The 17,745-nt window shown below is 34.8% G+C and overlaps 1 protein-coding gene across 1 annotated transcript in view; it reads right to left on the bottom strand.

Moving 5' to 3' along the window:
- Positions 1-652: 652 nt before the first annotated feature.
- The window catches only part of Mys45A (SDA1 domain containing protein Mys45A), a 36,183-nt gene continuing 19,090 nt past the window's right edge, over positions 653-17,745 (bottom strand). The window contains exons 10-19 of the mRNA XM_069821489.1: positions 15,486-15,647; positions 15,046-15,104; positions 14,685-14,761; positions 11,961-12,135; positions 11,227-11,334; positions 7,859-8,065; positions 4,968-5,161; positions 4,586-4,670; positions 907-1,062; positions 653-780 (exon numbers count right to left, since the gene is read on the bottom strand). Coding sequence (XP_069677590.1) covers positions 736-780; positions 907-1,062; positions 4,586-4,670; positions 4,968-5,161; positions 7,859-8,065; positions 11,227-11,334; positions 11,961-12,135; positions 14,685-14,761; positions 15,046-15,104; positions 15,486-15,647 — 1,268 coding nt within the window. The 3' untranslated portion in view covers positions 653-735. The remainder of the gene's footprint in view (positions 781-906; positions 1,063-4,585; positions 4,671-4,967; positions 5,162-7,858; positions 8,066-11,226; positions 11,335-11,960; positions 12,136-14,684; positions 14,762-15,045; positions 15,105-15,485; positions 15,648-17,745) is intronic.

Here is a 17,745-nt window from a genome sequence, read left to right as displayed (position 1 = left end):
ATAAATATGTGCAAAATGGATGCCCAGATATATAACTGATGATGAGTTGAACTTTCTTCTCTAACATCTCCAGTGCTACAATTGATGAGATTTTGGGTATGCGAATACCTAGAGACCATTCCTGAAATCACGATTCCTAGCAGACTGCTGTAGTCTACTATAGTAGTCTTTTGAAAGGCAACTTGAAATAAGCAATAAAGTGCAGAAGTCGATAATTGTCTAAAGGAATCATCCTTCCTCATGACAACATCCATTCTATCTAAAAACCACACAAGATATCCTAACTGAACTTCGCCGAGAAGAGTTGCCACATCCTCCATATGTCCAGATTTATTCTTGTAAAACTATCACTTGTTTGGACTGCTGGGGGAAAGCTTAGGGAGCTAAATATATTTTGTAACAAATGATAAGGTGATGAAAGAAGTGGGGAAATGGCAGCTTAATCAACAAACGATTTCTTTTCATGAAAGAATAAAGAAGATCCCTGATTATTAGCAGAAGTGCTGGAGGATTACTTTTAAAAACAGTCTGCATTTAAATTTTTGGTGTAGGCCTATAATGTTCAGTAATCAAATTTGGATCAAATCTGAATGCTCTTATTTGTCTCATAATTTAATGTGTAGCCGAAACTCTGAAATGAAATCGAATGATAGAAGTTCTTAGATAATACATTTATTATCCTATATACTGTACATAACATTTTTACAACTTATTTGGAAAGTTGATTCTTTCTTCTCATTTCATTTTCCTGAGCTTCTGAAGATGGTTTCGGAGAGCAATCTGTAAAGACAAGATTTTAGAGTCAGTTTTGATATATACAGTACTATTCTAATTGTCCACACATCATACAATTATTATAAACTGTGCTATTTTGTACTATTGTGAAAAAATATTTTTTAACCTTACCTGTTTCTCTTTGAAAGACCTCTTAATTTTGCGTTTTGCTTTGTGTTTCACCATCATGTAATGTTTTGTTTTCCTCTTTTCTCGGTTTGTTTTGCTGGAATGTGGATTTAGCCGTCGATCATGAAACCCATATTTCTCACGGTCTTCTTGACCTTTCTGAAATGAGACACAGAACATACTTAAATTTTGTTAAACGCATCAAGTGGCTAAACTAAGTAAATGAAGGAACAGGAATTTAAGTAAGGGAAGAGATCTAGAATTGAAATACTAGAAGTGTGTGAATTTATAGTAGCAATGGTAAAAACAATTACAATCTGCCCATGCAAAATTAATTAGCACATTTCTATTTAGACTTTATACTTCCATATAATTCTTGAAATTCTCATTAAGAGCTTTTATAATTCCTCTGGTTGCTCACCCTACTCAACAAATTTAAAGTTTGCATTTCATTAAGAAACTATAAACATGAACAGAAATGTAACTGAATGCTGGTCAAGTAAGAAGAATCCTTCAACAATTTTAGTTCTATACCTGTTTTTTTTAAGATGGGACATGACAGTTTAATGGCTGAGCTTGAAACTACAGCACTATGTTGCAAATATGGACTATCACGCGATCAGCTGATGTGAGCTAGCAGTTTTTGTTAGAAGGCTGACATTAAAACATTCATTGACACTTGATGCGAAAGCAAAAAAAGCTACAAAAATTGACAGAGGATGAAACATGAAATGTATTAATGATAACATTGTATGCACAACAAATGGTGCCAAGAGAGCTATGAAGCACTCACCACGTGGGAACTATAACTTTGGCAACTCAATTGTGGTTACCGTAGCAACAAGCTTCCCATGCTATGTGACATTCAGTTGTTGTTTTTCCGATCGCAGCGCTACTGTCATGTCCCATCTTTTAAAAAAACAAGTATAGTTAATGTTTGGCACACTACTAGTTGAATGGCTAATGCAACATTTTTCCACAACTGTGCCTCATATCCAATGCTGTCATGGTAATTTTTTTCTTGGTCATATGTACCACCCCTTATTTTTCTCACTTGAAAATATTTTACTCTCCTTTCTCTATCTCTCCGACCATCATTATGACTCTTCCAATATTAGAGAAGAAGTGAAGATATTGTTTTGCTTTACCTTTTAATTGTAAAACAAGCTTGATTTAAAGAATATACCATGAGACTCTCACAATAAATGCACATTTGTCTCGAATCTTCGAGCATGTATCTGCAGCACTTCGTGTTTTTTCAACCATTCCTATGGTTCTGGATTCCAGCGCTCTAGAGGTGGACCAATTATGAACACTAAAGAAGATATATTAAGAGTAGCAAGAGGTGATCTAAGATCAGTACAGATCTCAGTGTACAAAACTTAGGCACTCATATACTGTATGAGCAAAGTTTTCTCTTCTCCACACAATTCATTTAAAAATTGTAGGTTGCCATATGGCCCCATATGGGCTCCATGACAGCACTGCTCATATCCGAAATCAATGGAATTAAAGATGAAATTTATGGTACAACTGTCAAAAGAAAAAGTGGTCGCTCTTTAGAAGCTAAGTTACTTTTGTGTATCTTTGCTACAATTCAGAGACAGGCAAGGCTTGTTATGTTTTTTTTTTTTTTTTTTTTTAACGGAGGGAGGAAAAAATGCTCCTGTCTCTTTTATGACTTTTTAGTAATTTACATCAGGTTCATGAATATATTATGCCATGATTTTATCATTATTTATTATGATATTATGGCTGCAAATGGAAAGAAAGAAATATTTTATTCTCAACAAAAACATCATTCCTGGCATAAACATAACAAACTTAGTGGTATCTGTCTTATAAAATTCAAGCAATTAAAAGTTCAAAAAACAAGAAACAAAACAAAAAGCCACGATTCAATATTTAGTCCATTTTCCTCCCATCTCGATCACATATTACAATCGAGTAGGCATGGAATCGACTAGTCTTTTCAAATAGCGACTGTTCTGCCACAGTATCCCAGGTATCCTGGACGAGCTTCCACAAATCATCACGATGTCTTGGAGGGGGATTCGGCCAATTTTTCCGTATATGCTTCTTTAGTTGTGGCCCCGTAGCTCAGTTAGAAGAATGTCGGAATTTAGATGTCAATGTCTCAGGTTCAATCCTCATTATTCTTTTTCATTTTATTGTGTTACAGTATAGTATAATGTAATAATATAAGAAGAAAAAACTAACACTAGTATTATGTAGCGACACTGTTCCAAACCTAACATTAAATATATATTATTTATATCGTTAAAGAACAATAACAGAATATAAATGATGACTTGAATATTATTAATATCACTAAAGAATGATACAGAATACAAATGATAACTTGAATATTATTTATATCGCTAAAGAATGATAACAGAATATAAATGACAACTTGAATATTATTAATATCACTAAAGAATGATACAGAATAGAAATGATAACTTGAATATTACTTATATCGTTAAAGAACGATAACAGAATATAAATGATAACTTGAATATTATTAATATCACTAAAGAATGATACAGAATACAAATGATAACTTGAATATTATTTATATCGCTAAAGAACGATAACAGACTATAAATGAAAACTTGAATATTATTTATTTCTAAAGAACGATAACAGAATGTAAATGATAACTTGAATATTATTTATATCACTAATGAACAATAACAAAATAAGATAACTTGAACACGGCTCGAACTCACAAACTTTGAATCACTAAGCCAGCACTCTACCGCTACTCTACGAGACGCAGATATTGAATGACTCCTGCTTAAACATGATAGTTCTGAAACTGCTTCATGTGTGATTGTACAAGTGCATACATCATGTAACATCACCGTGGCCCAAAGTGGAGTGGATTTAGAATATATTCGCTGTTCACGAGTGCAGCCACTTTTTCTTTTTGACAGCTGTACATAAAACCAGCACTAATCATATTTTGTCGAGATATTGTTATTTTTCTGCCACCATTTCATTAATATTCAACTAGCCAGAACAACAATATATCCCCTGTACATTGAGAATAAATTATAATCAAATGGTAATACTTTTCGTTTTTTGTTTGTGATTATGTGACCCATATGATGATGAGATCACGAAAGACCGTAAAATGTAATTGACCAGGAACAACTTCACTTTTCCAACATTATGGTTTTATATATCTACCATCTAGTGTTTGAATTTCGAGTCAGATATAAACAGAAGAAGAATTTTTGTGTTCATAATGTTTTTCCATAAGAATAATCCGAGTTCAGAAACACAAGATAAGTGAAAACACTGAAATATAGCAAAATGTGGAAGATAAATACGGAGATTTTAATGCTACATACTACCCATGGTGGAAACTTCATACATGATCAACTACTTGGGCGATACGATACGGATACAGATATGATACGATACGAGAGAGAGAGAGAGAGACATTCTCATTCCTTCCCACTCTCTCCCTGTTTTCTTTCATTTCCCCTTCTCTCCCTTTTCTGTCTATTCTCCAATATACTAATGTTCATGTAGCAGTTATTAAGATATTCATAGAGTCAAAGTACGAAAATTTAATAGAAGAGATTCAAAATAACTGAAACGTTGCATTATCTTTAAATCAATAGTACTCAAAGTTTAAACTTGTAAAAATATCATGAATGTTCTTCCTTACTTTCACAGACTCTTGTCTCATCTGTTTGTCATGTTTGCGTTTCTTATAGATGTTCTCAATGTCAGCCAATGACACCAGCTCTCCTCTGTAACATACGAACATTGAACCTTGATAGAAGTGCTATACCAGTATTAATTATTATGTACAGTTTTTAATAACTGCAGATAAAAGAACTGACAGTTATCACAAAATACATGAAAGGCATTAAAAGAACGAAAAGAAACAATGTTGTCGCTCCTGAGCACTATATTATTTACCTGTACTATAACATCATGAAATGACACTACAATATATTCTGTTGTACAAATTCCAACCTTTGTGTGTCACGAAAATGGAGTAAACAAATGTTTTTCAAATGAAATACTTCCCCATCCCTCCTTACTTTGAATTCTTTTCCTCTTCAGCAGGTCTTTTTTTGCCTTTCCTCGCAGTTGTCACCTCTTTGTTGAGCTTCATTGCGTCAATCTTACGAAAGTCTTCATCTGTAAGAATTCGCATCAAACTGGCTTGTGCTGCCAGCTGGACTTTGTCATTTGATGAACTTCCATCCTCTCCAGGTTTGGCAGTTTCTCCACCCTAAATTACACAATTAATGAGTAGAACACACCAAAGTAATGATTTCATTCAGCCAGGACAGCGTGAAGGAAGCAAAAACATTGAATGCCTTGCCGACTGATAGCATTTCGGCTTCGCTGTAATAGCAATCACCATTTTTCGTAGCAAAATATTTTTTTCCGCTGCTCCCTCAGACAAAGAATAGGACTGTCATTATTTTATAAACACAGCAGACATTTTGGAATCAAGTAGTTCAGCCCCTCACAGCTGCTGCCACTCATAAAAAATTAACAGCTGAGTTAACGCTGTCCTGGCTGAATGTGACCAATGCTACTTTTCTTGTGTTTATAAATTACAATATGGCTATTTAACATCTTATAGTTAAGTATGCATCTGATTCCAAACATTCTTTTGAAATTTATTTTGTTTTTTTTTTTTAATGGCTATTTAACATCTTATAGTTAAGTATGCATTTGATTACAAACATTCTTTTGAAATTTATTTTCTGTTTTTTTTTTTCTTTTTACTGGTTTATTTTACGACACTATCAATTGCGATGATTATCTAGCATCTGAGTGAAATAATGATGATAATGCCAGTGAAATGAGTCCAGGGTTCAGCATCAAAGATTACCCAGAATTTGCTTTTAATGAGTTTAGGAAAAACACAGGAAAAAACCTCAACCAGGTAACTTGCCCATCCAGAATTTGAACCTGGGCCCACTTGTTTCATGGTCAGACATGCTGACTGTTACTCCACAGTGGTGAATTTATTTATATATGTATTTAGTATACAATATAAGTACACAATATAAGTGCTCTACAGGGAGCTTTACCTGAAAGACTAGATTTGCATAATATAAGTAATATTTTAATACAAAATCCAATTAAGACAGATAGTTTTCTCCAATATAAAGCCCATAGATATACTCAAAATAATATTATATTGTCAGACTCCAAAGCAGCTATTCTATCAATAGTCTCTAAACACACACCTTCATCTCAAACAGCAGAAATAACTAAAATGCTCTCTCAATTAATATCACTCAATAAAAGAATTGTATTCCAATGGATACCATCCCATTGTGGAATCCTGGGAAACGAGAATGCGGATGTACTAGCAAAGAAGGGCAGCAATGCTACTTACAGACCTGTTACTAAATCTACATATTACTCTGTGAATAGATTTATTAAATCTACATAGTTAGAATTCAACAAACAAAATTTGATAATACAATCTCAAGGGAAAAAATGGAACTCTCTGCATCATAATCCACAGTTAATTCCCGATTTACCACGAAAATCGTCTGTAGCTGCAATGAGATTGGCAACAGGCCATGATTGTTTGGCCAAATACCTGCATAGAATTGGAATATATCAGTCCCCTAACTGCCCATTGTGCAACTCAAACCAAGAAATGGATTCAGTGGCTGACCATGATAATATCTTTGAAAAATATTGGAGTGCAAGAGGTCAAATGACTTTATTGTCAAATGCCTGGCATTAGAAAACAACAACAACATACTCAAAATAATTTCAGAATAACTCACATTTCATAATTCTAATGTAAGGTAGAAAATTTTTCATCAGTTCATTAGCTTCAAGATACAGTGTGTTTCACAAGGACCCACTGTCAGACCGACGTCACAGATCGAACAGGGAATGTTTGAGGTGTAAGTACATTGAAAATAAAAATACCTGCGCTTCGGCTTTCTCTCCCATAGGCCCCCATTCGGCCGACAAAAATATTTTTGCAAATTTGCTCAGTCGCATATTCCTTCATCCTAGCTATTTCAGATTTTGTATAATAAAAGAATGTGTAAAACAGCGTATGTTTTGCCTCTTGAGAATTTTCTCCTAGATGTGCCTAATCTGAGAAATAAATAAAAACTATGAACGCTTGGTTTCTCCCCAACGCTTGATGTGCCGTACCAAACAGTGCATGTTAGGACAGTTATGCATACAGAACCTACATCCAACAGCCTACTCGCTGCACAGCACTTGTTTATGCTTGCTATGTTTAGTGCCGTACAATTTATATATTGTAAGATATGCAGGCAAATGGTTATCTTTCACTTCCTGTATCCTTTTGGAGTTTGTGTAGTGTGGTTGTGTGTTGGTGTTCGTCTTAAAATACAGTATGCAGAAGAAAATACTACAATGGACAGCAATCCAATTGCTGGATCATCTATACACGGGGACAAGATGTTAGCTGATAGCACAAAAAACTTTAGTCAGTCTGTCTGATCAAGAAAGAAAAGATGCAACAGAAGCAGTCAGATATTTTCAAGTAGGTTAATTCTATTTTGTAATATTGTAAAATAAGTACATGACACTACATATAAAATAACAACTCATTCCTTATTTATTTACATTCAGTGAATAAAATAAATGAAACTCATATTGTTTTAGTACGAGTATATTCAAATATCATTAACAATTATGCATTCTGCTTATAATATTTTTAACCTCTACTTTTAGATCGGCTCTTAAGCATGGGGATTATTGGAACTTCAACTAATGTGGAAATAATTATTCGCTCACAACTGATAGGGGAGGAAGTTATTAAAATGTTTATGGAAACTCTCGACTTCAGGTGTAATGAAACTGAAGAACTGTTCCACAAAAATCAAGTTCAGCTACAATGAGACATACAACACATTGCATGTAACAATATAGAATTATATACTGTGTTTTATTAAATAAAACTTTTACATACCTTGTCACTGTCTTTCACTTTCTTCTCTACAGGATCTCTTTCACTGTTTTCATCTCCTTTACTTTCAGACACTTCTACAACATTCTCAATATTTTCACTATCATTGTCATTATCCCCACCATCATCTTCAGAACTGTGCGATATATCTATCCATTCATCATCACTATCACTACCATCCTTTGAATCGTCATCATTGTCTGGAATGCCCTGTGGAAAAGCAAAATGACACTATAATATGAACTGACTTCCTGATTATGAGAAATCAAAGAAATACCATTGATGAAAAGATTTTAGATTGAGTGTTGAAACTCAAAAAAATAATCTAATATTTTAAAAAGAATGTCAAGTTATATGAGGATCAATCAGAAAGTAATGCCTCCTACTTTTTTTTTTTCTTTTAATGTACAAGAAAATTAAATTAAATTTACTTAGCATAACAGCCACAACATTTACGATTAATTTGTCACTTTTCAATACAATCTCCGTCTTTTTTCACAGTTTTTGTCCATTTTGAAACAAGAGCATGTATTCCAGTGCGGTACAAGCCACGGTCCTTTTTCCTCAGCCAATGGCGCACGTAATTTTTCAGGGTCTCCTCATCTTCAAAGTGATGGCCATAATGAGTTTCCTTAAGTCTGATGGTGCGAGGTCAGGGCTGTATGGTGGATGAGGCAAGACTTCCCAACCAATTTTCGCAATCTCGCCAGTGGTGTATTGACTGGTGTGTAGTCTTGCATTGTGCAAAAGAAGAATATCTGCCTAGCTTCTGATGGGCAAACCTACAGAAGACTGCTTAAGCTTCTTCAGGATTTCGACGTATTGGACAGAATTTACTTGTATTGTGTGCCCCTGCTCCAAAATATCAACCAGAATCACACCCTCCGCATCCCAATAGATTGTTGCCATAACTTTCCCTGCAGAATGCAGTTTTGAATTTTTTTCTTTTTTGGTGACATTTGTGTGATTCCATTCCATCAACTGTCTCTTGGACTCAGAGTCAAGGAAGTAAACCTAAGTCTCATCTCTAGTCACAATTTTCGCTAAGAACTTCTCCCCCTCCACATTGAAATGCTGCAACAGATCGGAGGCTATTATTTTCCTTGCCTCTTTATTCTGTTTGGTCAACAATTTTGGTACTTAGTGTGCACAAACTTTAGAGTAGTTCAATTTATCAATAATGGACATCACATTGCCTTTACTGATGGACAGCATGCGACACATTTTATCTTGTGTTACCTGGCGGTCATCATGAATGATCTCGTCGACTCACTGGATGTTGTGTGGAGTCACTGCAGTCATAAGCCAGCCACTTCACTTTTCATCAGCCAACAGTGTTTCCTCTTCAGCTTCTGTACTCATAGAGTGACGAACCCATTGTCTAACAGTGCTGACATCCACTGTTGCACCTCCAGAAACCTTCAGCCTTTCATGAATGTGAATGGGCATTTCACCTTCCGCATTCAGGAATTCTATCACAGCACGTTGTCTTATACATACGTCGATGTCAGCCATCTTCTAAACTGATGCAGTTCTAATTTATAACATTTATTAATCCTACTTCTCTTGTCTTATTCTCTGCTACACTTAATAACTATTCAGAGCCACCAGTATAGGTGGTTGTGCAGTCTATCTTTTACAGGTACTGAGTTATTGGCATTTAACATTGTTATGTGCCAGCGTGACTTAAATTCTGTGTCTACAACAGACTCGTAGATAAACACTATTCAATACTGAAAATTAATAAAAATCTGTTTAGTGGTTTAGAAGAAATTACTATATACAGACAGACAGAAAGCCACTTCTTTCAGTATTAGTGATATTGAAAACGTGTATTTTCGTGAAATTCTCGAAATCATTTATGCAATATCATAATACCACAGTCTAGTATATACAGTCACGAAGCTCAATACATAGTAAATATGCATCCATAGATAGCTGCTAACCACTAGGATCACTACTATCGCCTCATTACAGACAATGTGAAATAGTACCGGCACAGTCTATTGTTCCTAGTACCCTCAGAAACTCAAGCTTCGTGACTGAAAAAATAATAAAATTATAATATTGAACTGCCCCCATTGAGGGTAGCCCTTACGGATTCAGTATATCCTCAAAAAAAATTAATATACATATGTAAACATAGATATTAAATTTTAAAAAAGGGAAACAAAGAAACGAGCGTGAAAAATTACAATTGCTATTAATGTGGCACCATGTGATTAATTAGGATTTGGCAGGATTTTTTTTTACACAATGATCACAATGTCATCCCTCAGAGATGTTGGCAGAGCAAACTGCCATCGAAATTCTTCGAAAAAAGCTGGTATAGTCCCTCAAGCACCTATGAGCAAGCCCAATACCTCAACGTGAATTAAGGCATATTTCAGCTTGAAATAGTTGGCTATAGGTTCATAGATCGACTTCTTCTCAAGGTGGATCTCGGCTGACTGATGACATTCTACTTCAAAACGTACAGTGGGGTCCACAATGATGCCCTGTTTAGTGTCAGCATTGTACGCTAAAATATCTACTCGTCTCGTTGACCCATTTTCAGCTAGACAGGAGATTTCTTCTTCTACTACCCAGCCCTTATTTCTCTTTGTACTTTGTAGCCTATAATTAGAAAATAAAAGTAATAGAAAATCAAAATTTTAACAAACAGCGCAAAAAAATATTCAGTCCAAAATGTGACTTTTAAACATACCTAGAAAATTTTAAGTAGAAGCCACATTCCAGGGGCGTATTTTGCGGGCTACCAGCGGTAGCCCAAGGATATTACAAAAGAAAAAGTTTATAATATAACATAATGTAATAATTTTGTATTATTAGTTTTACCATAGTAATTAAAATTAAAGTAATTGTTAGATGTATTTTGTGTAATAATAGGGTCAGCGGTAGCCCAAACCCTTTAACCAGTATACGCCACTGCCACATTCCAACACAGCACTAACATTACTGTCTAGAACAACACCTACACAGAATGTGATGCATGGGATATCCTATGACACACTATATGCAATGAATCCAAACAAACTCTCAACAAAGCACATCTCTTAACCTGCCAAAAACTGGATACAAAGAGACAGCACCAACATTAATTATTATGCATGGAATGGGAAAGGAAGAAAAAGCTTCATGATGACATCTGATGAGCTTAAGGTTAGGTTTTTGGAAAGGTTCATCATGCTGGGAAAGACTCAGAGTACTGCAATTGTAGAACAATAATGATAACACAGACACACATTATTCCTGTCACTGCAGACCATGCCAAAGGAAATAACTCCACTAGAAACTGTTCTGAACAACTTATTCATTTCACAAATTGTAACTACCTAAAAGTTATAATCAGCATTCTTAAAGGCTTTTACCTCCATGGAATCCTGCAGCAACACTTCAGCTCCAGAAATGTAGTGCTTGGCATCCACTTCGCCATATTTCTTCGACTTGAGTTCCCTTATGGCTTCTGTAGGACGACCCTACAAGAAATAAATTTTAACAATTATTTATTATTTTATTTACACTTTCAGCTAATATTATTCAGTTTCATCGAAATGCTGGATGATTGAAATGGAACAAATCAGACAATTCATTTAACATACTATTTCAGAATTTAACTTCAGCAAAAGAGAGAACTATGAAAATCTGTCATTTCAGTCACTCTTACAGACTGAGTCTTGAACATCAAAAATATGAAGCTATACCCAATGACACTACCTTCATAAATATATGGAAAATTAAGAAAATGAAAACGATACGAAGGAATTGTGTGACTTATATAAGCATTATTTCTAATGACCATACAGAAAAATAGTCATCTCTTTATGCACATGTCTCAGACATTTCTGTGTTGTATTAAGTATTGATACTAAAACTTTGTGTTGTACTAGTAGACCACATCGTAAAACTCTTTTGTATATATTTCAACTGGACTGTGATTATAATTATGACTGCATAGTACTAGTAAGATCTTGTTTTTTTTTTTTTTTTTCTTTTGACATGTTCCATATTCTAGCTGTGAAGCGATTTACGAATACCATGGAATTTAAATAAATACAATACAATACAATCATTTAAACGAACAATGGTAAATGATTTCACATACTCTGTCCTTCTTATGCAGGAGTTCAGGCATGGATGACCTGTACAGGTGGATCAACGACCTTGCTGCCATCATGACGCTACGTTCCCGGTAATTCTTATACTGGGCAAGATCCCTTAGAAGATCTTCATTCATCACCAGTGGACAACGACTACAGATCTCTCGTACAGCATTCAGGCTATAAATTCAAAAGCATTAATTAATTTAATAAGTAACAGATACATGTCCCTTGGCACGCAATAATCTATGAGATGGCATTATTTGTATATAAACTGCTACTGCTGCTATACTGTGGCAAACAGCAGATATCACATTCACGATTTCAAATGTACTAACATCGTTAAATGCATGCAAGTACGCAAATTATTAATTTATTTATTTATTTATTCACTCACTCACTATTTAAATTTATTTACTGGTAGTTCCTTAAATGTTTCAGTTACCAATATGCCCACTGGTAAAACAAATTAATAAATTAACCAAGAAGATTCTCACTAAATGCCCTTCTCTTCATAACCAAGAAACAAGAGACTATTTATGAAAAATATTGGTAGTGCAAGAGAACAACGGCTGCCTTGTAAAGTGTGTGTTACTATAAAACATAATATGTACATGGTGAGTCAAACCTAAGGGACCGGAACTCCTGCCATCTCTGGCACTACAGTCTGGCAAGCAGATCACCACCTCCCACTGATGACATTCTTGCGCTCTCAAGGGACTACAGTATGGCAAGTGATCCTTCACGTGAAATTTGTGAATTATTTATTTATGCAAATGAAGAGAATAAACCAAAGGGAAAGAAATGCACAGGATAGGAGTTGGTGGAGGAGAATCAATGGGGTGATCTCGGCCTAAATAAGGCTGTTGAACTGAAGAAGAAGAAGAAGAAGAAGAAGAAATGTAGAGAATCTTACCTGACTTTCGAAGCAGTTGTTCAAAATGTCCTCCATTTCGTTCTCTACACAAGTTGCATGATGTATCAAGATTTGGGATATTCTATACACGAGATCAGGAAAACTCAATGCACTAACTGTCACACTGCAATCTTACAGCTCAGTAAGAATGCCACAAGCTTAGATTAAGATCAGGCCACAACGCATAGGTTTTCCTTATCAGTTATTGCACCATGCTCGCACTTATTTGCTGTCTGAATTTTATTCAGAAATAAGTATTTTCAAACATGGTTAGACACAGAGTATAGCAACGCATTTACCTTGTTGAAAAGTATATGTACTGAAAATAAGTCATGACTTGTGTTTACGCAAATTTCAGTGGCACTCTTCAGAGACTATACAGCCATCGAAAGATTGTGTTGTTAAATTATTTAATAAGTAAGAGAAATAGGTTCTGTTCTCGATAAGAAGAAACGTTGTACATGACTAATACATAATATTAGGATGAGCTCCAACAAGTAACCCAGAACTTCACACTTATTATTTCCCGAGGAATTTAAAGGAATTAAACCCAGTAACATCGCAAGGCTGATGCTGCATTGCGGTCTTCTGGGTTTATTTCCAGCTCATGGGATGCACAATGAGCCATTTGTGCCTAGGTGCTACAGTAACAGTAGAAGTAGCAGTAGTTTTTTTACCTATTTTTCAACAATAATTGTCGCAGTTGCTACGTTCTATCGAGAAAACACTTGGTTCTTTCCAAAGAAGAACACGTTTTTTTTATCCAATTTGTGTTTCGGGAAGGTGATTCGTATACGGAATTACTGCAGTAGAAGTTTCCTTGCAAATTTTCAGAAACACCAGTTCTGTACAATTTCACTGGCCAACTTGAATAACATGAAATCAAGTACATATCGATGGTGTTCAGGTAATTTTTCAGAAAGAGCTATAATTAAATTTTAACACATTATAATTAGTTATTTTATATGGAAGAATGTAAACATAATTGTCAAAAAATATATTTCCACGTTTTGTAATTAAATTTTAATTAATTACATTAGTTACAGCAAAAAGAAGTCACATTTAAAAAATGAGGTTAAGCCCTTTTACCTAAACACTGTCGATATGATTCCAATGCCACTGCACACAGCTGATAGATCTCTACAGCCTTTGACTGTGATTTCTGGAGAATGCATGATCTCTAAAAATCTATGGCCTCGACACTCCCCAGACCTGACACAAGCAGTAAAATGTGTAGTGTATTGACATTGGCCATGAACACTTAACGAACTGCAAACTGTAATAACTATGACAGACTGCAATTTAACAACAAGAACTGGTCAAAGAGCATGTTAAAGATTTAGAGTCCAATGCTATTAGGTGCGGTATCATAATTTCTTTGGCGTATCTTAAATCATTTGTTGAGTAATTTTTATAATATTTTAATAGTAATTTTCCTATATGTGTAAGAAATAAACTCGCACGAAAATGCATTATTATTAAAAGTGTGGTTTTGCACTATCTCATTCTCACCCCTTCATATATCTGAAGCTTTGGCAGGAAAGTGCTTTAACTTGACAACACATATCTGTCAATCATAATACATTTATAATATTTTAATAGTAGCTTTCCCATATGTGTAAGAAATGAACTCGCACAAAAAATAATTTTTTGTTAAAAGTGTGGCTTTGGACTTCCCATATGTCTATGAAATGAACTCGCACAAAAAACCATTCTCGCATTCTCATCCCTTCTTATATTAAAGCTTTGTCAGGAAAGTACTTTAACATGACAACACACATTTGTCAATCATAATACGTAATGTGGCACTTACCCTATAGCCATAACATCTGCAGAGTTCCGCTCAGTAACAAAATTATTCACAAGTGTTTTCAGAACTGGCTCCAGTACCTGTATCAAAGAATATTTAAGAAACTACATTATTGTAACTCACTTAACAAGCAACAAAACAATTTTAAGATAATAAAATCTATATACAGAAAAATGAAGTTCATAATTCTAATTTGAAACAGATATATTCTTGTTTTTTTTTTTTTTTTACATTACAGTGAATCAATTTCCCCCTGCCCCCCCTCCCGCAGCAGAATGTAACTTTTATTTTAATAATCAGTTACACTTTATCAATAAATTTTCCAACTGGATAAATGTATAGTACATAAAAATCAAACACTTACATCAGGTGGAACTAATTCATGTGATGACTGGGCTGCAAACTGCAAAATTTTTGTCACTTCTGAAAGACAAGGGACACAACATCTTTGTATAAAATATATCCAATACATAACATGAAATTATAATGAAACACTTCAATAATGATTGCACACACAAAGGTATGCATACAGACACACACATGCACAAATGCGCGTGCACACAAATTCACATTTTCATTTATATTACATTATATTACATTTAAATGAAGAAATATAATAACGACATCATTATATTCGTTCGTGCATTGGATGATCATGTCCATCTTCAACAATTTTATTGCACAATGTTAGTAATTGAATGACAGACTTACTCAAAAGATTTAACAAAAGCATCAGAATTTAAAATTGTAATATATAGTATTTCAAATAACAGTATCCTAGCAAAGATCAGAATATTGACTCACCTCTCTGGTGTGGCTGCATGAACCGTTGGATGTATGGATAGTAATTCAGAAGGAACAATTGATGCAGCCCAATAAGTCGTGATATCACGTCAAGTATCATCAACTTTACTTCAAATCGCTCATTTCTTTTTTCCAGCTGCTGAAACAATTTTTCTGCCAAACCTGGAAAAAAGTAATAATGAAGCCATAAACTTCTAAATTTATCAATCAATCTTTTTAATGTTTGCTGACAACATGAAGTCCACTATAGTCCACTGTAGTCTATTCAGTTGTTTTTCACGAGAAATGAGGGGTATTTTGATCAGTGTTCATTATAGATGCCTGTTGCTAGTAGCCAGAGTTGGGGTGTAGTCAATATATACTGCAGAGCTGTGTAACCAGTTCAAAATGGGCTGAGATTGCCTGCATTACATCATGGAACAGGAGAATAAGAACAGACTATAAACGATATGGGCATTATAGGCAATGAAACAATAGATCCTTTGCTGAGATAGGTCCCAACAGTCCACTTCTGGAACCTAATCTGTTGTAAGACATCTTCAAGAACCTTTTGGCTGATAATAATGAAATAGTAGGGGAGGAGGGGGTACAATCAGACAGGGGGCACAATTAAACAGTGACTTTTTCGCAAGATGGAATAGTTGTACATCAAACACCATCTAGTGACAAGAAGTTGAACCCATACCAAGCTGTGAATTGTTGATTGCAAGACTGCTTTCTTTGTGATTCGTGAGTTAAAGGTGTTTTGTATATTTGATTTTGAAAGAATTTCCTTTCATTATTCTGTTGTTTGTTTTTATGTGTATATTTTTTTAAATAATTAAATACAGCACACTTTATAAAGCTGTTTTAAAGCTACAGTTACACACTGATCAGAATCCAATCACAGTATCCACATGGCAGTGCGAAATCAAAATGTAGTTATGTGCACTATGGGGCACAATCAGACACCCACAATGGGGTACAATCAGACAATGTCTGCCATTAATAAGTATTGTAAAATATTGTTTAATTATTACAATAAATTTATAATTGTAATAATTGTGACAGTAAAACATATATTATTCTAATTATACGATGGTCAGAAATAGACAAAGGAAGACTGACAAGGGCAGTTTTATATCAGACATGACGAAACACTGAAATCACACCAGTAGGGATAGATCGTCTTGATACCACATCAGCCAGTACTTCAACATCAGGTTCTAACCGGAAAAATTCTGCTGAACTCAGTAAGATGAATCAAGTTCTCCAGTAAAAGATTTTGTCAGCCCAGTAGAATTCGGAGGCTACCCGAAGGCTGGTGAGCAGAAAAACAGAAGAAAGGGAAGGAGGACAGGGAAAAACTGCATTGCAACAGACACTCCAATCAAAAAATCTTTAGAAGAAAGAGCATTGAACCAAATTAAAAGCAAAATGGTTAAAAAAACAACTATTTAGGAAAAAGAAAATAACAAACAAGAAGCCAGAAACCGAATCTTCAGATGACGAGCAAACAATGGACATTGTTTATGATGAAAGTGATAATGACATGGATTGGATGACAGTTCCAGATCCTACTGGTTTCGAGGAATTAGACAGAGAGCCTCAGGAAGGGGATTATGTGCTGGTCCATTTTCATGACAAGAAAAACATTTTTTATGTTGGCAGGATTATTGCTTCAAAGGATAAGAATGGTGATTTTGAAGTCACGTTATTACACTAAATATATCGGATTTAGAATAATCCATTGACCAGCCTCATGGGCTAGTCGTCAGAGCTTCGGACTACAGTTCATAAGGTCCCGAGTTCGATTCCCGGTTAGAACACAGGAATTTTTCCTTAAAGGGGAATGTTCCTGTGTTCGTCCATGGTCTGGAAATTAGGTTAGGCTTAGAAAGTTTAGATTTAAGATCCCTCCTGGCACTTCATAATCACCCCAAACCTCAGAAGTAGGTTACAGATAAACAATCGTCAGGAGAGACCAGAAATGTCAAATGACAACCTGGTGAAAAAAAAATATTAGAATAATCCAAAGTGTCTTTCTTAGCATGCAACCAACTCCACTAGACATGTACACTACACAATGAAGCATGATTTATTGCAAAAAAATGATTGCTGACTGTTGGTGCCAGGTATCTACATGTTATAGTTGTAACATGTTAAACAATGTATATCAAAGATCAAAGACTTTGATATAAAAACATGATACTTTGCGAAGTGTATATCGTGAAGATGCCAAAGAAAATTTCACAGAGAATATCGAATTTTCGAAGTACCA

This window comes from Periplaneta americana, chromosome 3 (assembly GCF_040183065.1).
Source record: "Periplaneta americana isolate PAMFEO1 chromosome 3, P.americana_PAMFEO1_priV1, whole genome shotgun sequence".
Classification (NCBI taxonomy): Eukaryota; Metazoa; Arthropoda; class Insecta; order Blattodea; family Blattidae; genus Periplaneta; species Periplaneta americana.
The sequence above is the reverse complement of the archived record's forward strand: the minus strand, read 5'-3'. Positions and strand labels throughout refer to the sequence as shown.